General features: G+C 36.5%; 2 protein-coding genes across 3 annotated transcripts in view; one reads left to right on the forward strand and one right to left on the reverse strand.

The window, feature by feature from the left end:
- MTBP (MDM2 binding protein) overlaps window positions 1-11,419 on the reverse strand; it is a 28,589-nt gene extending 17,170 nt beyond the window's left edge. The window contains exons 1-11 of the mRNA XM_077782268.1: window positions 11,332-11,419; window positions 10,716-10,796; window positions 9,646-9,719; window positions 9,384-9,529; window positions 8,880-8,938; window positions 7,880-8,024; window positions 6,248-6,365; window positions 5,552-5,686; window positions 4,664-4,758; window positions 3,815-3,887; window positions 2,126-2,243 (exon numbers count right to left, since the gene is read on the reverse strand). Of these exons, the coding sequence (XP_077638394.1) occupies window positions 2,126-2,243; window positions 3,815-3,887; window positions 4,664-4,758; window positions 5,552-5,686; window positions 6,248-6,365; window positions 7,880-8,024; window positions 8,880-8,938; window positions 9,384-9,529; window positions 9,646-9,719; window positions 10,716-10,796; window positions 11,332-11,419 (1,132 nt within the window). The remainder of the gene's footprint in view (window positions 1-2,125; window positions 2,244-3,814; window positions 3,888-4,663; window positions 4,759-5,551; window positions 5,687-6,247; window positions 6,366-7,879; window positions 8,025-8,879; window positions 8,939-9,383; window positions 9,530-9,645; window positions 9,720-10,715; window positions 10,797-11,331) is intronic.
- Window positions 11,420-11,459: 40 nt separating this feature from the next.
- Window positions 11,460-23,939, forward strand: part of MRPL13 (mitochondrial ribosomal protein L13) — a 31,339-nt gene continuing 18,859 nt past the window's right edge. For both annotated transcript variants that reach the window (XR_002466906.3, XM_021546488.3), the window contains exons 1-4: window positions 11,460-11,536; window positions 13,031-13,154; window positions 15,944-16,037; window positions 17,613-17,673. Coding sequence is in view for 1 of the 2 variants with exons in the window: in XM_021546488.3 (XP_021402163.1) it covers window positions 11,510-11,536; window positions 13,031-13,154; window positions 15,944-16,037; window positions 17,613-17,673 (306 nt within the window). In the remaining variant the exon portion in view is untranslated. The remainder of the gene's footprint in view (window positions 11,537-13,030; window positions 13,155-15,943; window positions 16,038-17,612; window positions 17,674-23,939) is intronic.

Consider the following 23,939-nt stretch of genomic DNA (forward strand, 5'->3'; position numbering starts at 1 on the left):
ACTCAATGCATCAATTTAGAAAAGAAAAAAGAACAATAAAGAAAAAATATTCCATAAATGTTGTCATATTGTCCTGTTTCCCATGTCAATTGAAATATCTTCCTTTTTCAGTTTATCTTGGCATCTCAAAGCTGATTCCTGAGGAGTAAACTTTTATTTCGCATTTCAATCTTAGTATTTAAGAACTACCAATACCAAGAATTCTACCTCCCCACAGATAGAAGAGATTAAGGATTCACAAATCCTTAGTACAGTCAGATTAGTGATAGCCACTAAAAAAATCAACAGTTTTCAACTAAACAAGAAAATTTGTTTAAAAAGCTGTGTTTCTCCTTCGATTGTAAATTTTACTCAAGAAGCCTAACAAGAACATATTGTGTATTACTGATCACAACTAGTTAATACTTATACAAAATGTTTCCACTGAAGCACAGGACAAATATCCTACAGACACTGGGGATTCTGTGCTCATTTGACTGCATCAGTAGTATCTCTCTAACAAATACAAATGCTGCTGCTGTGACCAGCTCTACACCCTCTGTATTCCACCACTTCCAAACATGCAGAGAACTTTAAATCTATATAATGCTGATGCCGCTTGGGTTTTGCTGTTTTGCTTTTATGTATGTTCTCTGTATTCTTCACACATGTATTTGTAACTCTGTCAACTATTGTATTAGTAGCTAATTTTCCCAGTACCTTTACATGGCCTTTCCCTAAGCAGAAAGACAAAACAAATTCCAGAGCTCCAAGCCCCAGGAAGTACAAGGCCCCATGCTACCTTGGCTCTTCCTGAGAACCAAAGCCCAGAACAACTCTTTGAGATAGATTTTCATGGACAAAGTACAACTAGTGCTGAAGGGGGGCTCCAGAGAAGGGCCTTGACTTTGGGGATATTACATTACCACTTGTCCTCCTAAGTGCTTTTAATAAATTATGCTAATTTCTTAAAACCAATAAATGTACTCACCCCTAGGGGGGTGGGCTTTTGTGGACATTATTCCATAACTGCCTCTGAAGGCCTTCATTAAAGATCCTCTTTTATATTACCTCCTTCCTAAAATTATCTCAAGTTTCATTTCCAGGTTGGGAAAAAGCAACACTGCCAGCACCCATTCCATAATTAAGCTTCTGTCCTCTTCTACAACTCTTCATAATTCCTCTCAAATTTTTCCTTCCCCTAAACCTGAAAAAATATCAGTTACCAATACGATCCATCCTCATCTGCATACTTGTTTAAAAAATTGTCTTAAGTTGGTAACAGAAATAGTCACTGTTCCTTGGAATCTACAATAATTACATATTAGACTATGTATAAACAACAAGATTATGAAAGAAGGCAAAATTCAGCACTTCAGTGTCTTAGGTAAGTACTTTAAGCATTGATTTACCACCAAGTTTCTTTTAGTTTCTTAGATGTTTTCAAGTGCCTGCAAACCTCACAGTCACTGCTTGTACAATGCCTCCAACTTGCAGGGCTGACTGAGAAACTTCCCCTGGCCTTGGTGTGCTCTGATTCTCTTCTCCCACTTTCTGAAACAGATTTCTGTGCACTGGCAGAGGGTGTGAGAGTCAGCTGCCATAACTGCAGCCCTACAGGGAGCACATTCTCAACCACAGGTTTAGTAGGTGAATGGAGGAATTCAGCACTTCTTAATAGTCTGTATTTTCCCAGGAAGCGATTGAAATTAAATGCAAATGCACTGAAGAACTTCTGGAAATGCTTAAACAAGAACGGAAGCGCCTCAGTGAAGCAGACTGGAATTCCATCTGCAGAAATAAACCTCTGTGCCATGGATTGTACAATCACTTTAGAAAGATGCGTGGAAATTGGATCTTAACTGACAGTCAGGACACAAAAATGGTTTAAAGGAGATGCCTTGTTTCCCCAAAGCCTGTCATAGTGTTACCATTATTCTTCCTACAAGTTTGCATAACTGAACTTGCGTTCATCACATCTTCTTGTGTCAATGAAGATTACAATCACTGACCTAATTTAATTGAAGTTAGAAAGAGAATCTCAAATGTACAGAAAAAACTCACCATATATATATATATATATATATATATATATATATATATATATATATACACACACACACACGCATATACAAAATACACATACCAGAAATGACCTTTGGTTTCTTAGCCATATATTCCTTCCATTTCTTAGTGCTCAGCTGGGCAGGAGAGGGGATCACTACACTGCTTACATTACATGGCAATGTAAATAAAGCTCCCACCTAAATAAGGAGAGCAAATACAAAACATGCAACATTAATGAAATCTGTTTTACACTTCATTTTGAGCTACTGATTTAGTATTACTTCAAATCTAGCTTAATTGAAGAAAAACATCTCCACTTAACATATCTGTCATTCACATCAATCAAAATGGAACTGCATTTGACACAAAAGCTGTAAAAATTGCTTTTTGGTCCAATTGAGAGGTCATTAACTACTGAATTTCCATTTCATACATAAAAAGGTATTTATTATCTATTGCAAGTATCTTCATAACTTGGCTACAAATGTTTTTGTAGAGCAGTATCCAGAATGAAAAGAGAATTCAAAGAGAATAGTTAGCATCAGTGACTCTGCATTCCTATGAAATAGTTTCTTTCTTTTTTCCTTCCTACATATTACCTCTGTCCCTTAACCAGAAACTACACTATGTCTATGTTTCTACACAGACTTCAGGTCAATAAACACTAACAGAAAAATTGCAGAAATACTTGAATACTCAAAGGATACTCAAAGAATAAAGCAATGCTATTACAGATTTTAGAAAAGCCTACAAATGTGCAATATTTCCAGTAGGAGACTGAAAAAAATCCCTATGAGAAACTGTTATTATCAAAATATATTCAATTCAACATGCGCAGACCCTAAAAAGTAACCTGAGAATGTGTTTTCACTGTTTGGGCTTCTTCTTTAAAAACACCAGTAGAAATGTGAGCTCTCTGATTGTAAAAGTTGTATAACCAAGTGTTCTTAAGCAAATTGAAGATTACCTGAGATATTTACTCATATAAAACCATTTTAAGAGATATGTTTGGTACAGCATTAGAAAAAGGACCTTTTCCTTTTCTGGCTAAGCTAATGGAGAATGGAGTAGCAGGGGAGAAAAAGAGTTACTAAAAACCCAAATAACAAACTGAAAATGAAACATACAGCCTGATAATGGGATACCAAGTCCACAATAAACAAAAAACATATATTATTTATAATAACTGTATCACCATTTTCAAAGTGCATGTTTTATTTTGAATGCCATAGATTTATTTTATAAACACTAAAAAACTTTCCTAAACAAGATGTATTACCTTGTTTGTAAATGTGATAGAATGTTCAGGAAAAACATCTTCAAAATAATACTTTGGCTATGAATAATCTCACTATCATTCAAAGGCAAAGGGAGGGAAAAAGTAGGACTGTAAATGTTTAATGAACTCTTTTTATCCAAAATCAGAATATGCACATATAAAATAAAAAAGCTTACCATTTCACAGTACCTAGATACATTTTGTAGGCTGCACACATGCCTGCCTTTTGCTAAAAAAATCAATAGCTCAATTATGATAGCACAGAAATTATCTGTCAGGATAGGATTAGAAAATGTTTAAGGAGATTGAAATTTAGCTGAGATAAAGAGAAAACTATTCAGTGGGTATGTATAGCATGGACCTTTGAAATCCATGTTTGCTTTATAACTAAATCTTGAAGAAGCTTAGACAGAGGCTAGGTTTAAAAATATTATTCCCACATCTTTTATACCTTCATTTTTATGCTATACATAAATAAAAAGTTTTTACCTTGCCAGAGAGAAAAGAAATCTGATTCAAAAGCAGTGCAGATGTCTCCTTGGTATTCTTTCTTGACAGGTTCCTGAACAGAACAGTTTAAGGAATCTCATCTTCACAAAGAACTTTGCACCTCTATTTTACAAATCAGGTTACCATCATTTGAAAGAAGCACTGCAAGCATCTAAATTTTGATACTACAGTATCACAAAACATAAAAAACTCACCTTTACAGGTAAAGTGATACACTTGAAAATGTTATATGACAAAATACTCCACTGACATCTCTATTCTAGCCTGACAGAAACAGATATTTATATATTCAAAATCATAGCAGGCTTATACATCCTAAGGTATTATTGGTACACCAACACTGGGACCAGGAGTACATACTTTTCAAAAACAATAGTAATATGGCTTGAGATCTCTGCAGCATATACACTCAAGAGAGAACTCCCCTGCTAAACCTTGCCATAGATTTTGCCACTGCACAATAAAAGCATGGTTTGTAAACAAATGTTCCTATATTGTGAAGCATGCTACATTCATTCAATAGAAGGGCTTGAGGCGTTTTTTAAACTTACACAGAATAAACATTTCTCTATTCTTTTCCCACAAAGATCATGCACATCAACAGACTTATGTGCAATAGTATCAACACTATGGGTACTGCTAATGTAATTTAAATTTCAAAATTAAAACATCCAGTTCTGAAGAATCACTATGATTATTTTGTCATGTTAGCACAGAATGAGCCCTTGCCTATCCTCATCTGTGCTGCTTGCATGGGTAGATGCTGATCTTTTTCTTTCTGCTATAGACAATTATCAGTAGTAGTTTAGATCCTTAAAAAAAGGATACAGCTCAAACTCCAGATCTGATATAAAAATGGAAGGTAGATCAGAGAGCACCACCATCTGTAAAAATTCCAGTGCAGGACCATAATAATGAAAAACCTGAAAAGAGATCAAATAAAAACCTAAATATATAACACTATAATATAACATGATGCAGGAGGTTATATCAGCAGAAGTTCCTCGAGCATTTTGCTGGAGGCATTACCCTTGCAGATAACATCTGAAAGAGATATAAAGGAATACAAAAACATTTTATAACACTATACTAAATTATATTTCAAAAAGGAAGGTATTTAATTTTTTTAACAAATCTGACTTTGTAGAATGTCAACAATGGGCATCAAATGAATTCTAACTCTTACCCAAAATAAAATATGATCTACCAGGAACAGAGAAATGCAATACAAAATGCATGTTTTAACAATGAAAATAACAAACTACAAACTGATACAAATTTTCCTAACACTCATTTTTGTTTTCATTAATACATATGATTCTGGAGTTCCCATCAATTACCTACTTCCAGTAGAAAACATGAAACAACAAAAGTGAAAAAGGAAAAGAACTTAAACTTTTTAAATTAAGTGGGAAGGGTTAGATAAATACAGAATTCATAATTTAACTATTTTGAGTATTAAAGTGAACAAAGTCTTGATTTCTACTTGAAAAAAAAATCTGGTATTGCATTCCTAAGTACAAACAGGTGAAGTTTTAAGGACGATTTTTGACAACATATATATATACTATATGAGTAGAAGTACTCCTCCATTTGATCCAATCATTACTTCTACACTTAACTTTCAGTCCTAAGGTTTCCCCAATTAGTAATTTTCTCCAGAAAGTAAAACAGATGACTTGTAAAACTCAAAGAAAGATCAAGAATAATACTTGCTTCTGGCAAAGTATCAGTATTCCTTGATTGCCACTCTTTTTTAACAGCAAAGCGGGACCTTAAATTTGCAGTCCTGAATGTCTTGGCTGAAGTGCTCTTTATACAGAATTCTGGAAAATCTACTCCTGATCCAAACTGGGAAAAAAAAAAAAGAAGAAGACAATAAATGTGTCAAAAAGAGATAAAAATTATTTCTCTTTAGCCAGGTAGATGTGTTACTACTTTTAACAATTAACAATTAATATTATTTTTATTAGATCTGTAAAACTAAGAAAAAATACTAGACTTAGATAACCAACTATTCAATCTAAAACCATAATAATGAAAATGTAAACAATGTCACAAACCTCTCGGGTTTTGCAGAAACATTAGACATATGCTTGCAACAATGAGTTACAGTCACAAGACAATGATTTGTGATAGATACAAAACAATCTAATTTTGAACAGTAACTTTTAAGAAAAATATTTCAGAGGGGAGCATCTAGATTTCTGAAGTTCAGATCTTGATGCATTGATCTCACTTACCCTTTCATCCTGCCACCCACCCAGACACATCACACATTACTTTGAATTACATAGTTGAAACTAAATTTGACTTAAGGCATAAAATGCACTGCAATATAAATGCTTTAAGTGAGGTACACAGATGCTTTAAAAAATAATCACCATAATAATAAAATAAAAGTTATTTTACCTTTCTTTCCCATATCTGAATCTTTCCTCTCCAGAGTTCATTTAAATCAATAACATTCATGATATCATCTGATGATACGAAGTCTGCTGACAGATAGTCTGCAATCTTTTGCCAGCTACTGTAAGAATATCAAAGAATTAATCTTACTGAATTTAGCATTACAAATGAACATGCAGTGAAGTTTGACTGAATTCACCTGTGACCTCTTAGCACTGAACAATCTTGTGTATGTCAAGACAGACAATAAAGTTTTATATTCCATTAAGTAAAAAATATTCTAGAATTGCTTGTTCAGGGTCTATAAAGGAAGTTGTTCATATGCTCCATCAAAGTGATAGTAAAGAACTTTGACATCAAATAGGACTGGCAATAGCAAGTTGCAAGTACTGTTTAGCAATGTTGGGTGCTAGAAGCTGCAGCAAAGCCTGGCAGCCATCAGTGGGGCTATCACTGGCCTGTCCAGATGGTTTGTAGTTACCCCTCTAAATGGAGATGACTGCAGCACAAGCATTTTCCAAATTCAACAAGAGAGAGAACAGCTGGTGTCTGTGGGTTCTACTGGCAGTCTGTCTTCTAAGAGAAATCAGCACCATCAACAGAACAGGAAGACTAAATGAAATAACTTTCATCAGAGATCTTCTATACCCAAATAATCTCACTTTACATAATAGGAAACAGAAAAAAAGTTCTTCAGTCAAAAGCTGGTTCCACAGGATTATATCAATGAGCACTGAGATAGATCGAGTGTTCGTGGAAAACACTGAGAACTTTCTTGTCCTCCACATACCTCAGGAAATACTGTATAGTAGAAGTAGATATACTGCTTATTCTATCCAAGGACTGAACATTCACCTTTTTAAACATGATTAATTCAGGATTAAGCTTAACCATGTATTCTATGAAGCAAATTTCAATCTTTTGGGCACCAAGGGGAAGGAAAGTGGAGACCTTGCCAAATTGTTCAGTATCCACACAATGATTTACTTCAAGGGATAAAAGCCCCAAAACACTGTGGTTTATATGGCGAGATATATCATGGCCTTAATATGTCAATCTGAGGAGGACAGTAAGTAAATTCCTGGAATTAACTTCAACTTGAATTAATAACTCTTCATACTAACAGAATCCTGAAAAGCATACAAGAAGTAATAGAGCATTTATACGCCTTTTTCAAAAGGGAAAAATGACACACTCTACTTTTCCTCCCTGAAAAGTAATACCAAAGGTAATATAAAATTTAACGTAAAACCAGCAGTAGTATGGCTTTATTTAAAAAAATCTGGAAAACTACAGTCAACATACAAGTATCCCATAGCATAATCCAACATGAAAACATTGTATGCACACTGAACCCATGGAAAGGGAAAATATTTTACTCTTTGCTCCCACAGAAAACAACAAGTGCGGAGGACTGGCTTTTCTGCCTGCTTCTCTGGTTAGGACATGCATTTACAATAAATCAGGATAAGTAAGTCTTCTCCTCATACAATAACACAACTAATTCACATATTTTCAAAGTATATATATAAAGTATTCAACATGCTGTTTTTATTTCAACCCACTGATCTATGCTAACACAAAGCAGAAATAACCTTGAAAAACTTTGTTTTACCCCTGAAATAAATGCCATACCCTTTAGCATCACTTGCTGCAATAGTGATCTGTGCAGAGTGCCACTCTCTCAGGTGTTTCAGGGCACCAATAGCAGGTAAGCAGTCCTTTAACTTGGGTCCATCACATTCAACAGCCTGCAGGATTACATCAACCATTGCTCTGCCTATAAAATAGTTGTGTATTACTTAAACATCATGATTCAGTAAATTTTTCAGTCATTTAAAGATAGAATAGTATTGGTTATCATTGATTGCATTAAAACCAGCAAAAAAGATCAAGTAACTTCAAGATTTAAAACACTTTTCACACATTTTAGCTTATTTCTTGCTGCTCCTCTTAGATGAACACTATTCCCACTGTGACAGTGGCTCTGTCCCTTTCTCCTCTCTCACTCAACACTGCTAGATGAGATTTGTCTCTTGTACAACTAAGCTATGTTATTCTCCTACCTTTAACACTCTAAGCTGCTATTTTTCATTCTTCTTGAGTTCCTTTGTTATCCCAAATCAACTTCTGCAATATTATATAACCCTAACATGCAAGGTGGTATGTATCTCCAGTTTACAAAATCGCAGTCCAACAGTTGTGATGTATTTTCCTTCTCATCTTCTTCACTCACAAGCAAGCAGCTGTCAAATCATATGTAATTGTAACCTGATATCAACATCTTCCTTTTTTCAAATAAGAAATTTCCTGTGTTGAGTTTTGTATTGCTTACTGTCTATGATTACTTTGGTGTCATTTCAGATGGACAAATTTATTATATAAATAGCTATTTTAAACTCTACTGAACTACAGCCTACCAAAGAAACAAGCAGCAAACTAGTCCTCAAGCTGATCTGCAATGCCAACCATGCTCAAGTTCCTAAACTACCTTCAAGAGCTACATTAAGTTAATTCAGCTACCAAATTAATGTTCTCTGAACTTTTCCATTCACTATGCTTCTACCAGATGAGTTTTTAGATCAGTAACTAACAAGACAAACTCCAATGAGATTGGTTTTTAAGGACAGATTACCTGGGGCAGGCAATTTATCAGCTAATTGATGCAGACTTTCAGCAGCTTCATCATAGATACTAAAAATGAAGAACAAAAAGTTACAACTAATGAATGGTACCTGATACATCTTACATCTTTAAAACTCTGCACAAACATACCTAGGCTATGAGAAATCATCTCTTTTACTACGACAGAAGTAGGCCTAATGACATAAAAATAATCTGAAGTAAAACTGGAAGTAGGATTCAAGCAGAATTAGCAAGAAATTTTAGTATATATAATGTTAGCTGTTAGGAAACTGTTCTGTTATCCTATAAAAATCCTCTGTAAAAAAATTAAAGCTATGCTAAACAGAATAAAAGTATTCTCTGTACTAGTAGGGGATTGTTCATAGTTAACTCTTGCTTTGGTAGTAACTCTCACTTGTTAAAATTTCTTGATCCCCTTGGGTCATCCCCAGATGTCAGAACACTGTTAGATGTCAGATCATTGTCCTTTAAATAAAAATAACCAAAAACATACTCAGTCAGAGACAGTGATTCCTGACTGTTACTGTCATCTTCCTCAAAATTTTGTGTGGTTCCCAGGGTCTCGTCAATACTTGCTTGGAAAGAGTCTTCACTTTTCTGTGTGTCAACACTTATTTCCTCCCAGTCAGAACTGCAGAACTAATCAAACAAAAATATTTGAATGAGCAAAAAGAGTTTTGAACATCACAGTTTTAGCTTGTACTACAGTCAGGCAGATGGTTGAGGAACTTATACTCTAAAAAAGTTTGTCTTACCTGATAATAACCACAAATGACATGACTTGCAAAATACCACTTCTTTGCACCTGGAATACCAGCCACTGAGCAAGCTGCAAAGAGATAAAACAATTAATTAAATTAATCAATTCACTACAATCTATTCTTCCTATTATAATGAACATCTCTGTTAAAAAACTCCGAGTCATTTAATGTACAACGATTAATTGAGTTCTACTTTCCTTTGGCACCATAATTAAGCTCTAAACATATTAAGGTGTAGGTAAGTGTCTTGGCAAGTGTCTATTACTGTGACTGTTAGTAAGTAAGAAAACATTTGAGCTCTTCTCTGTTCTGGGTGATATTGATTTCTCTTTGCACGATCTGTATCAGACCTGAACTAAGCAACACCTTTCATAAATATGATTTAGAGTTCACAAAATGAGATGCTCTATCAACATTTATATGCAATACAAAGCACAGAACTCTCAGCTCCATGAATTTTAAGAGATTATAGTGGTTTTCCCCACATAAATCCCAATTACATGACATCTGTGACAAGATGAGCTTATAACAATAGCTATCCAAACCAAGTAACGAATTAAAAAGCATCTTTTGGATTAAAAAAATCCCAAAACAACAAGCAAGCAGCCCCTAAACGTACTAAAGCAGATCTTAAGACATCTCTTCTAAAGTGAAAAAATGATTTAATATTTATGGATTAAGGTTCTGAATTGTTACCCAACAAACAACTATTGTTTCTACTGAAAATATCAGAAGACATTATAGAAGTAATTAAAATATCATGCTTCCCAGTGACTTGAGAAACAAGCCATTTCCTACTCTTCCTTGCTCAACTGGACTGAAATTTGTCAACTCTTCAAAACCCTTCCCCTTCATTTCTCACAACCAATCAATCTAATAATCTCCTAACACCTTAGCTGCTGAAATGATGTCAGTTTCTCCACAGAAACAGGAGCAGCAGGAACAGGCCCACACCACAGCAATGGAGTTCACTTAAATTTCTGACTTGTTTCCCCTAAGAGAACATGCATAGGCTAATTCCTTGAGAGCATTTACCCTACCTCACCGTGCATTGCCATGTTTACCTGGGAATATGCTAACATCTGCATTTATAGATGCATTACAGCTTTCTTTCAGGAACTGATACATGTGTGCAGCAGTCCCAGCTAGGAAAAAAAAAAAAAATCAAAATTACTGAATTACGTAAGTTAAATCTCACTTTCTTGCAAATACAGTATAAAGTTCAGTGTGATATTGGAAAGTGAATTTAGGGGAGAAGGGGGAAAGGGCTTAGTTGGGGTTTTTAACAGAACTACCACCTGCAGACATGCAGTTTAAAAAGACAAATTTTCCTAAGTTCTCCTTTAAGTCACGCTCAGGAACACATTGCGGAGTTACGTGGCATCATCGCAATAAAGCAGGAACCCCCCTGAAGTTTATACGGGTTAAAGGCACCAAAGGCTCAGCCTGAAAGCAAAGGGGTGTTTAGGGAGGCAGGAACCAGAACCGCGCCCGCCCGGCCCGGCCCGGGGCTCACGGCAGCGTCCTCCGCGGTACCTGCGGCCCCGGCCCCGGCCCCGGCTCCATCTCCGGCGGTACCTACGGCCCCGGCCCCGGCTCCATCTCCGGCGGTACCTGCGGCCCCGGCCCCGGCTCCGTCCCCGGCGGTGCCTGCGGCCCCGGCCCCGGCTCCGGCGGTACCTGCGGCCCCGGCCCCGGCGGTCGCTGCGGCGGGCCCGGCCTCGGCCCTGCGCCCGCCCCAGCTCAGGAGCAGCACGTAGCGCTCCATGGCCCGCGGCGGGCGCCGCTCCGAAGGGCCCGCGCTGCCGCCCGGCACCGCCCTCCGCAGGGCAGCGCTTCCGCTTCCCGCGGCCCCGGCATGGCGAGCTACAGCAGGGCGGCCCAGGTGAGCGCGGCCTCCCCCGCGGCCGTGCGCTGCCTCCGGGACAGGGCCCGGGGCCGGGGGGAGCGGGCGGGCACGGAGGGTCCGCGGGGGAGCGCCCCGGGGCTGCCCCGGTGCCCGGCCGGGGGAGCCGCTGCAGGATCCGCTGCGGGATCCGCTGCAAGATCCGCTGCGGGATCCGCTGCGGGAGCCGCTGCGGGATCCGCTGCGGGATCCGCTGCGGGATCCGCTGCGGGAACCGCTACAGGATCCGATGCGGGAGCCGCTGCGGGAACCGCTGCCGGAGCCGCTGCGGGATCCGCTGCGGAAGCCGCTGCGGGATCCGCTGCAAGATCCGCTGCGGGATCCGCTGCAGGATCCGCTGCAGGAACCGCTACGGGATCCGCTGCGGGAACCGCTACAGGATCCGCTGCGGGATCCGCTGCGTGCGGCGTGTGCGGGCCGGCACAGCCGCGGCCCGGGCTGAGCGCTGCGTGTGGGGAGCTGCGCCCTTCGCCGGGAGGGAAGGGCACCTTGGGCGTTCAGTATCCTGCAGCGATGTTACGATTCTGAAACATAAATTTTAAGGAATTTAGAGATTTTAGAGGAGCTAAGATTTTAGTTAGAGATAAGCCTTACTAGAGTTAATTAAAATAAATGAGTAGGCCTCGATGCAGTTAACAGTTAGTAGTTAACTATTAATTGATTGCTTGTCAACACAACGTTTAGTTGGCTGGGTGTATAATGAAGAATATAGAAACTGACAAATAGATTTTAGGAATACAAGACAATTGTGTGCCTCCTCTGTTCTGAAACCAATTGAAGACAAGGAATGGGAGTGTTACCAAGAGTTCATTTGTTATATTTGCATTAAAAAGGTAGAAGGGTCAGAACGAGGAAGACTTCATTTAGTTCCTCATATTGAGACCCATCCCCATGAAAGGGACCACCGACCCATTTCAAGGAACAAACTACACATGCTTAATAGCTTTTGAAATTGGTAGCATACGAAGCGAGGAATGGGATGTACCAAAATTATGGATATGTATTTGTATTTTGGGTATTCAATGGGTAAAAGGGCTCTGTAATCACCTGGAAGGTGCAGTGTGTATTTGGGAGCTATCCCGCATGCTGCTCGGCGTCTACGAAACATGCACTTTCTAACTTTAAACTGTTAGAGAGTTTTTGTCCGCCAAGTTGGATATCGGTACTAGATCAATATCCATATTTTTAAATAAATCAATTCAAGTAGTGGTAATGGAAGCTTCCAGCAGAAGACCTACGTTTTTGGAACCAAGCCCTCAGGGCCGGTAGCCTATCAGTGGTGTTACCCATGTACATCTCACTGTAGTGGGTGTATCACAGTGCTCTGTACATTTAATGGTTATTTGAAGGGGTGCTGCATATCAGTATTCCTTCTGGTATTATTGAATGTAAAAGAAGTGTTATTTAATTGAGGAAGATAGATTACAGCAATATGAACTTTCCCTATGATAAGTACTGACTCTTCCTTTTCAGCAATGGGCTACTTTTGGTAGAGCTTGGTACCTCCTCGATGCAAAGATGCAACCCCCAGGAAAAATAGCAGCTGCCACTGTAATCAGGCTTGAAGGCAGACATAAGCCTATTTATCATGCACTAAGTGAGTATTACAATGGATGAAAGCAAACTTACTTTTCTTCAACATGCATGTTTCTTCCAATTTCAGTTTTAAAATCAAACCTGATATAAAACATTACTTTTCTCAATTGTTTATAAATTAAAAATTAATTTGTTTTCTTTCTTCTCCTTTTCCATCATATCTGTCCACAACCTGGTGTTATTTCTTTACCAGTACATATAAAGAATGTTATGAACTTGTAATTCATTTTGAGTAACTGAATTACAGTGCGTTAGTCTTTTATTTTATTTTAAAAACCTGAGAACATGTTTTGTTGGTCTTAAAGTAAAGATTTAGTTCACGGTGCACATAAAGAAACATCTGAGTGCTTCCTTTCAGTAGGTGCCCAGGACCACAGTCTTGGAGTGCTTCATTCTGAGTAAGGTGCCAAGCAGTCCAGTATTTATGAGGCAGTGGGCACAAACTGAAATCAGATAAGATATTTTTTACTTTGAGCATAATGGGAAGTCATTGCCTAAGAGGTGGTGAAGTCTCCATCTGTAGAGATTTTCAGAAGCTACTCCTGCTTTGGTCACTGGTTTAGAATATGTGACCTTCAAAGGCCCCTTCCTGCCTCACACATTCTGTGATGAGGAGGCTGGGACCTGTCCTTAAAGGGGTGACAATCATTGTTGAAAGGCATCTTATTTAAACAAAGCCATAATTTAGTCTTTCTGCTAATTAGAGATTCAGCTATAAAGATACTTCTGTAATCCTGTTCATTACCTGTAATGCTGAAACATGCCTGTTTCATGGAGATAAGCATTTTATAAATAATAAAAAGTTGATCTTTCACACCACTGGTACAATGTTTCCTGAAGTACCCATGCAAATTTTCCCAGAGACATTACTTAAAGGAAACCTTGAAGTTGGCTCATATATATTGAAGCATACATAGTAAAAATATACCAATCTATTTCACAAGAGGAGGTAGAATTTGTAGTGTTGTAAAGACCTTTAAATGTCAGTTCTGCTGTTGCAAATTTTGTTGTATCCACAAGGTGTCACTGGAGACTTAAGGTTGTCTTGAGAAATAAAGTGGATGCTGAGAGGAAAATGCTTTGGTGACCCTGTGCGAAAGAACTTTGATACTTTTATGTCTGTGAAGTTATAAAGTCTTGGGAAATATTTCAAGGATAACTTCATTTTGTTTAAAATGTTCTGTAAATCAGTACTAATTGCTTTACACATATTGACACTGACTGGTTGGTTACTGCTGCTGAGACATTTAGGAGAGAAAAGTATAGAAGAACTTGTGGTTTATGTACTTGATGCTTCTTTTGCAGTTCTTTTTTTTGAAATAACAGATATTTTAGTGTCTGCAAGATACCAGGTCCCTGGACAGAGTAATCTCAGGATGATTTATTTATTGTTTTGTTTTTAATTTGGTTTTTGTGAATTCAGTGTTCCTACAAGTTGAAAACTGTTGGCAGAAATTTCCTTAAGATGAGCTCTTATCGTGTTATCTTCCCAGCCCAAACACCAAAAAGTCACAAAGTCCCAATAGTCCCTCAAAGTCCCTGGGAACTAACCCAGTGTCAGTTCCCTGATATTTATGAGGACATACAGTGTTTTTAGAGCTGAACTGTCAGCAGTGAAAGGCTGAAGCAATAAAGATGTGTAAATTACATTTGCACTTCAGCTGTAATTGAAAGTGGCACATTAAAAGAATACAAGGTTAAAAAATAATAAAAAACTTAAGGTGTGAAACTTGCTTTGATTAATTACATGCTCCTATAAAAAATTCTTGGTCAATTTAAGCCCTGCTTTGTATACCTGTTTTGTTACCTACTCAAAAATGTTTTAATCAAGTGAGCCTCTTCAAATACTTGTGTTCTAATATGGTGATACAAATGAGGCTGAACTTTGGAGAAATCATTTTCACTCCAGATGAATTGGTGATTACAGCTGACCAAGATCATTAATTCTGAAATTAAAAACTGCATCTTTTCTCCTATTTATGTAATATTTTTGAGATAATAGAGGTTTTGTGAGCACTTTATTACTACGGAAGCCTTATATCCTGTTTCTGGCAGGGTGTTGGTAATAGATTATAAACCTTGCACTTAAAGAACTTATGATGTTAAAGTTGCTGATATAACTTTAAACATACATGTAGATGCTGTAACATTCGCTTCTGTTTGATAGATGAAAATGTGGAGTTTTTCCCAACAGAGCTGTAGGGAGTGGTGTTTTTTTCCCCCTGCCACTTCCCTCAATGCAATATATTTGTTTGTTCTATGTATTTAGCCTGAGAGTGTTACTACTTAATAGAAGTATTTTACTTACCCAAAATGTTCAGACCTTCAGTAAACACAGATACTGTTTTTATGAGAAAGTAAAATAAAAAATATTTAGGGTCATTTGGAACTAACTTTTTTTTCTCCTGTTTTGTTTTTTTTTTTTTGTTTTTTTTTATATATATGTGCATAGACAGCATAATGTGTTGAATATAATAGAATTGAAATTTGCCTGTAAGCCAGATTTCCAAATATTAGCTGAATATTTGCAATGGTTTAGTCATCTGGCTTGATGGTATTTTACCTGCTTACCTGCCTTCTAACCTGGTAGTACAAAAAATAGTAATTAAGTTTGGTATTTAAGTCCTAATTTGGATGGTGCAACTTGAAAAGCTCAAATTTTTAAATTTCAGTTTTATGGAAGGTGTATTTATATGCTACTATGTATATATTGCACACATAATAGTTGTTACTTTGATTGATTCCCTCTGTGGTTTTTTTTAATATCTTCCACTTACTTCTACCTTGCAGATGACTGTGGAGATCATGTTGTCATAATAAATACAAAGCATATTGCCTTCTCTGGTAACAAATGGGAACAGAAAGTATATTCTTCACATACTGGGTAAGCTTTATAGTAAATAAAGCTTGTGGTAATGAGCTTGTGGTAAATTTCATGTCATATTTTCTTAATAGTTGAAGTCTTCTTTAGCATATTGGTTTAAAAGAGAATTCCTGCTCTAACTTTTAGGGGATTTTTGTTTGTTTGTTTATTTGCATGTGTTATTATGTTTAAAATGGTGTAAACCTTTCTCCTCTCTTTTTCTTTTTTTTATTTTTGGTGGTTTTTTAAAGGGAAATCTAATTCAAAAGTAGTCAGAACAATTGAATAAGTTAACAGATTTGGTGAGTGAGGTTGTGTCTTGTGTTAATCTCTTGACCCAGTGATCTGGACTATTCTGTTTACTGTGTATTTATATATGTATATATATATATATATATATATATATATATATATATATAGTCACCAACTTGAATTACTTTATCCTACCAGGACCTATTTACCTAAGAGTAAGTATTGAATCAGAGGATGAAAAAAAATTAGAAAAACAATTAAAAAGTAATGTAAAATGTATTATTCTGGCAGACATAACTTGTTTACAGTGGAGAGTGGAATAATCAGCTACAGACAGGGTGTCCATGATCAGTTCAGTGCTCCTATTTTATGCAGTGATACTAATACATAATAATCTCTAAGTGTCACAATGTATCCTATTGAAAGATAAATAAATCACATTAATTTTGTAGTGCTAGTGCTGCAATCATGAAATTGCTGAAGCGCTGAGAAATTCACATTCAGAGGTGATGGAAATTATGTGCTTTTTTTTGTCTCCATCTCCCCTATGACCTGAACTTTTCTCTAAAAACTTAACATGTATGTTAAAGCACTTGCTTAAAGTACCTGAGTTGGTTTTGAATAAATAAGAACTGTATGCTTAAAACTAATACTTAGATCCATGCAGATCAGTGGAGATGTCTTCATGGTGTTCAGCCTATTTTCATTTCACTTAGGCTGATTCCTAATGTAATTCAATCAAAATGAAACCCAGCATTACCTGACTTCCATGTAATTCTTACTCCATGCTATTATTCATTTAAAGCTTATGCAGAGATCTGAATTAGTGCCGCTTCAACATGTCTTATAGGCTTTAGAAAGATGGATCCATTGTAGTAAAATTAAAATTTTATAAGTGTAGATACGCCAAGTCTTGCTAAGGTTTATTTAGAATAGCAAGAAAATAATAAATACAGTTCAAAATGGATGTATGTCTCTTACATCAGCTACAGACTGGTTGTGAGTCTTGATTATCTGGAACTATTTCAGAGTTCTGCATATCTTATTCCTGTTGTATTCTATAGCTGTTATGGTGTATTTAATAAGCAGTTTTAAAAACATATCCATCTACTTGTGAAGCACAAGGTTTTTTATACTCAAGTGAATAAATAAGAAAGCATAAATGGTGTTGAAATTAGATAGTTGACAGGATAAATAAAATACGAGTTTTGAGCTCATGAGAAGTACTTCCTTTTTTGAGGGCCTATAATAACATTGCACATTGTTCAAGATGCAGTGATACTTTTGTTAACATAATGCTTGAGCGTGTAGAATGACGCTTGTATGTTTGTTTCATTTTTTTAGTTATCCTGGTGGTTTCAAACAAGTGACAGCAACTCAGCTCCATTTGAAGGATCCAACTGCTGTAAGTGTTTTTCCCTTCTTCTCTTTCATTTGTGAAACTAGTTGGTTTCCAGTTAATTAGTTCTCCTAAATAAATGGGATCAGTTACCTGCATCTCTAAAGCTAAATTACAAACATAATACTAGTGGTTTGTAGAAGCTTGCCTTGTGACAGCATTTTTGTAAACAATGTTTTCAGGGTTAGATTGTAAGTTGTGTATTTTTGTCATTCTTCCATTCTGTCCAAAGGAGCAAATCAAACTTGTTTGCTTCACTGATTTTTCACTTATTTTCTTCCTTTTAGTTTCAAGGGTCTGACCTTTCTCATAAGTGAACTGCCTCCAGTTTGAGTGAGCTAAGCTGTATTTGAGCTTAATGACCCTACTGCTTTTTTAAGTTTTAAGAGTCAGCAAGAATAATGCTAATCTTAAAAAAGTGCATCTGCCTTATTCCCAGTGAAATTCAATGGTAGGTTTTAAGTGATGATGGTTTTTTAAATCTTTTCTGCAATACTGTGTGTTCATGGTCTGCAAAAGAAATGGAAATTATGATTATGTTGAACATAAGCCTGTTTACTCTGTGTTAGACTGTTGTATATTCTGAAATGCAGTTTTCATGTGTTTGTACTGATTAAAAAATAGGGATGCAGATATGAACATTTTGACTTACACAGTTATGAAGTAACTTCTACTAGAGGTTTGAATAGACATCATTGGAGGACTGAATTCTACAAGTACTAATGTTCCAGAGCATGATGCAAGACCTACAGAGATTAATAGATATTTATGTTCAGTTTTTACTTCAAAATGCTTTAATTTGGGTCACTTTATGTATAAAATATTGAAGTGTTTCTTCCTTTAGCTAGAGAAATCTTGTCTGCTGTAAAATTTATGGGTTTTTTCAATTATTTGGAAATCCTGGTTTGTCCCAAGTCTGCCTTCTATAAGTGCAAGTACTCAATGAAAAAGTGGTCCACCATATGAATTTGCCTGGTTTCTGGTTTTACTGTCGCAACTTCTTTAAATGAAATTAAACTAAATCCTACCTTTCCATATAATGTTCTGTCTAGAATTTTGAAAATGCTTTTGCAAACAGCCTCTAAGATAGTTGCAATTCCTTTGGGAATTACTGATAGTTCCATGTCTAAAATGGATTCTTCAATGTATTTCATTTCATCTTCAGGCAGATGAGCACTGGGAGGCAGTGAAACACAACTTGTTAGGGCATGAGAATTGGATGTTCTCTAAATTACCTTCTGGCATTCATTGTAAAATACCTCATTTATTGCCAGACTCATAGATGAATTTCTCTGCAAACAGAAGAGGATTAAATGCATTGCCAAAATCTAAAGCATGTTGGACAAAGGCTCAGCAAATGGTGATGTGGCTTAAGTCTCGGTCTAATTTAGCAGCAGACACTATTTTTTTAATACAATGGTGGAGAATCTTCAGCAATTAATTCTGTCATTCTACTGAGATGAAGCATTCAGTTGCCTCTCTCATAAAGATATCTCAGACATGTTTTTGTCATAATTAGTAGTAGTGGGTGGTAATTTGGCAAGATACGTTCTGTTTGTGTAGCTGTAATGGGTTTTTATGGCTAGAAACATTTGTTTACTAGTTGAATTGTATTGGTGTGAAATGCACTGGGATATGACAAAAATGGAAATTATGAGGATGCTTTATTAACAGGTTTTAATTTTAGAACTAGCTTTTAAAACCTGAAAAAGTAGTACTGTAAAGAGAACAATGTCAGCCTAAGTATGCATCTTCAAATAATAATCTAAATGACACATAGTTATTATGGAGACTTTTAAAATCAGTTTAATTTCCTTTCTCTTTTAATCACATTTAACTCAGTTCCTGTGAAGCCAGTGGAATTAGGAAGATTGTAGGAAGCAGGCTGTATCTTCCTGTGGCATCTGAATCTTTATTTTGTAAAGTGTCACTTTCATTCTGGAGGCTACTGTTCTTTCTCTGCCCTTGGACTTACTGCCTCCAGCTAATTCATCCTGGTAGTGCTTCATTAGAGGAGTCATCATTGCTTTTGGAAATAGTGCTGTTACAGAAATTAAGGCAGTAAATTAATGAAAGAGACTACTTCCGAGGAAAAGATGTTGTAAACTTCCATGGTGCTACATAGGGATTTTGCAATGCATTTGACTATTTGCAGTTTATGTAAGACTTCCTGAGTGTGTGTGTGTATAGTAGGACTGCAGGAATGCCTAGCACTGTCTTTACTTACATGTATCTCAATTCAAACATGAAAATCCCCAAGATAAATACTTTTATGTCAGTTTTGTTTCTAGTATACAGTGTTTTAGGAAAACCTGCTTCACAGCTAATGGCTAGTTAAAAAGATTGTAATGAGTAATTTGATGTAAAATGCTTTAGTTTATGCTTACATGGGAGGCTGAAAGCCATAAGTATAGTCATCAGAATTTAGGCAGGGTTACTGTGGTATCATCCCTGATTATTTCTAGCTCCTTCCTAAGGTGCCAACAAGGTTTAGTGATATTCTCACTTCACGGAGGCTACCTCATTGTATCTATCTTACTAATTTTGGACCTTTATGTTCCTTGCAGGTGGTAGTTATTGCTTCAGAGGGATTGTGCTGAATTTGAATTTACATGTGCCTTTTTTCAGAGAGCCATAGGATGATTCAGATTGAAGAGAATCTGAGTAAATCTCTAGTCCAGCTTCCTACTCGAAGTGGTGTCAACTATTAGGTCAGATAAAACTGCTGGGGATTTATCCAGACAGGTCTTGAAAGCTTCCTACAACTGTTTGTATCCATGACTTCTCTTCTTTGTTGAAAGGGATAAAAAAACTTCACCTGTCCAGTCATATGTGTCTGATTTCTGATGTATGATTTTGTACCTGAGATTAGAAAAAGACTACTTTTTTGTTTCCATTGCTAAGTATCTTTAATGTTAATATGGGGCAGTGAATGCAGAAAGAAGTCTGCATAGTTGATGTTTCGTACAGAGCTTAACTTAATGTTCTTTGTTCATTTTGCCAAGTTTTTCAGCACTTCAGAAAAATTTGCATTTAAGCAAGGGTGGAAATTAGTGTGCTAACAAAAAGATAGCAAAAGTACATAGTCCAGAATATTTTTCCCTTCAAAAGTACAAAAGTACATAGTCCAGCACATTTTTACCTTAAATACTTGTGAGTTCATTTGGGAGGCATGAGGAGGGGAGTGTCTCTGAATCTGTCTAAAATTTCTAGTGTTTTAATTTGTCTGCTCTTCTTCAAAACAGCAGAGAATAGAACTCATCTGATGAAGTTGGCTGGGCTACTTTAAGACGTGCTTATTGAAAAGAAAAAGAAAAAAAAACCAACTCATTCACATTTCTCTGACTTAGATTAAATGTTAATTCTTGGACCACACATAAGCAAAACTATTAATATGTTCTTTAGGTGCACCATGAAACTTTGGTGCTGTAGTTCAAAACAGCCACTCTGTTCTTTGGGTTAATATAATACTAATATTTTGTAGGGCAGCAATAATCTCTTGGGATATAAGTGGGCAGGCAGCATTAGTTTCCATTGGAGGTTGCTAAAAAAAAAATAATCTGATTGAATGGTTTGGTGTGTTTTCTTCACCAGGACAATCTTTTGAAAATAAATGAAACAGGTAAATATTTGAATTTGAGGTGTAGATGTTTGGAGTGCATAGAGTTTTGGGATCTTCTTGACTTTTTAAATAAAACTTGCAGAAGTTTTATTTAGCTGGAAACCTGCTGATTGGCATGAGACCAGCAGTTTCAAAATTAGACTTCTAGGTACTGGATACAGAAAGACTAAAAGATGTAGTTTTAAATCCCAGATTTGAGAGGGGGCAAAGATTACCTGAAAAAAAATCCTGGCAGAAATTTCATTTAAATGCCTGCAAAATAATGTTGTCAGATGTAATCTGCAGAAGTAGATAGTAATCTTGTGAGGACAAAGTTTTCAATCAATTTTTCTTTGATTTGCAATTTGAAAGGTAGGCAAAACTCAGCTTATTTTTTTTTTTTTCTGGCTGCATAAGAAACTTGACCCCAGAAAAGAAAAATAGAAGAAATGACATTTGGTTGAGACCAAATGCTCAGTGAAAGACTGACCTTTGTAGTATTCAGAGGCTGTATTGCCTGTGACAGAAAAATAATGGGCAATAATTTTTCAGAATGAATGTTACCTGCTAGGGAAGATTATTGAGTAAAGCAGGGTAGCTCAGTGGAAATGTGCTGGGAGGGAGCCTCCAGGGGTGTCCAGGTTTTGGTTTTTTCAGCTGCTGGCACTGATGTGAAGAAGTTTAAAATGTTCTAATTCTCATTTTGAATGCCCTTTAGTAACTGCTTGCATGTATAGACTTGCCATTATATCTGCCTAATAATGGTCTTTTGAAGAAAAGCTCAGACAGCAAGCACAGTTAAATCTTGCTGTTGAGAACCTATTTTCTTTGCATCAGTAAGGGATAGTTGATAGAGTAATATTACATGCTGGAAGTCAGTCACTGAAACACTAGAAGTACTCATATTACAAGGGAGTAATGTTTTTTAATTAGGTAGAACAAAACTTCGAAGATTAGTTGGCACACAAGTTAGTTTTGCATGGGGAGGAGAACATGCTATCTTAAAACCTACCTCTAGGTGATCTCAGTAAGTCTTAGAGCTAACTTGGCCATTTTCTTCATAGTACACAAAAATAAATGCTACTATTAAAAAGTCTTAATCCATTCCTTATTTTTGAGTCAAGTTAATAATTTTAAGAAGATGTTAAATTTCCACATTTTTGTTAAGTGGAAAGCAGCAGTGGAAAGCCAAATGACATGCATGTGTGTGAAAGTTTAATTTGTCTGTGACCAAATGATTCTTACGGCAGTATTGAGTACATTCACTCTTGCATGTACAAGTTGTGCTACTTGTCAGAGTTAGAAAGTTCTTTGTGCTATATTTTATGATACGTGGGTGAAAAGAGCAATATTGTATACAGAACTGAAAACCATGGACTGGAGGAAGGAAGATGTAGTATTGAACTGTACCTCCAAGTAACTGCTGTATCTCTTGAAATTCTTCTAGGGTTGTTTTGGTATGCCTTGTAATTAATCACTTTGTTTTCTCTGGAGCACTGTGTCCTTCCCATGTTATAGAGTTGCTTCCTGTTGATTATTGGACTTAATTCAGCTGTTAGGATAGACTTTCTTCTGGAAATTCAGCCAATTATTTCGTGCTTCTCAGTACTAGGAGTGGTATTGCTCTGTTGATTTCCATCTTTAAAGTATGTTTTAGCTGGCAAAGAATCTTTCTCAGAACTTGTCTCCATCAGACATAGTCTACAAGCTGCACATAAGCCAAAGCTTGTCACAAAAATTGAAATGTTAGGACTCAGTGTTTCAAATAAATATATTTTAACTTATTTGTATTCATAAAATGTATTAATGTGTTGTAAGGGACTGAAGGTACAAGAGTTTGAATAGAACTGCCTTCAGATTCCTTTCCTTCTAATTAGCCCTTTAAATTGGAAACTAAAAGAATAATGTCATATAACTGTGTTATTAAGAGCATGTCTGTGCTGTGAGTATATAAAATAGCCAAGCTGAAAAAAAAGTATTGCAATATTCAAGATGACAATTGCAATTAGAGCCAATGGGAACTTTGTAATTAAAAAAAAAATCTGGGGCAAACAGCATTCCAGTAATATAAACATCCCCAAATACTAATGCTGGTATGGCTGTGTGCTTCTGATGGTAGATGTCTTTACCTGATGGAGAAAGTGTCATGGTCTTTAGGAGTAAGTATTTATGAGGATATGGAATTTTACATATTGTTAGTACTAAAGATAAAGTAGTGGGGGAGGAGGCAGTGAGGTGAATAACTGAATAAACTGTTAGCTGTGCTAATTAATTTCAAGGTGAGATCAAGGTTGCAGTGAGACCTGTGGGTGGGTAGACCTCTCTGCCAGTCTGAAATTCCACAGAAATTGCTAGCTTTTTAAACTTTCATGTAAAATTAAACTCTTACAATTTTAATAGCTTGAAGTAAGCATAATGACATTGAAAGCAATAAGGTTTGTCTTTTACTGGAAGTGTATTACAAGCATGTAAAAAAGGGGGTTTTATTGTTAATTCCTGAAAGAAACGTTCTGATGTGTGTTTTCAGGGAGCCTTGAATCTGGGTTTGGGTTTCACAGTAGTTCAGTAGCAGATTTGCAATTCCATACTTTTTTTATTTAGGGTTGGTTTATTTTAAGTAAAACTTGAACATGTTCAGGTAACAGAAGAGCTCTTGTTTAACACCTTGCAA

This window comes from Lonchura striata, chromosome 1 (assembly GCF_046129695.1).
Source record: "Lonchura striata isolate bLonStr1 chromosome 1, bLonStr1.mat, whole genome shotgun sequence".
Classification (NCBI taxonomy): Eukaryota; Metazoa; Chordata; class Aves; order Passeriformes; family Estrildidae; genus Lonchura; species Lonchura striata.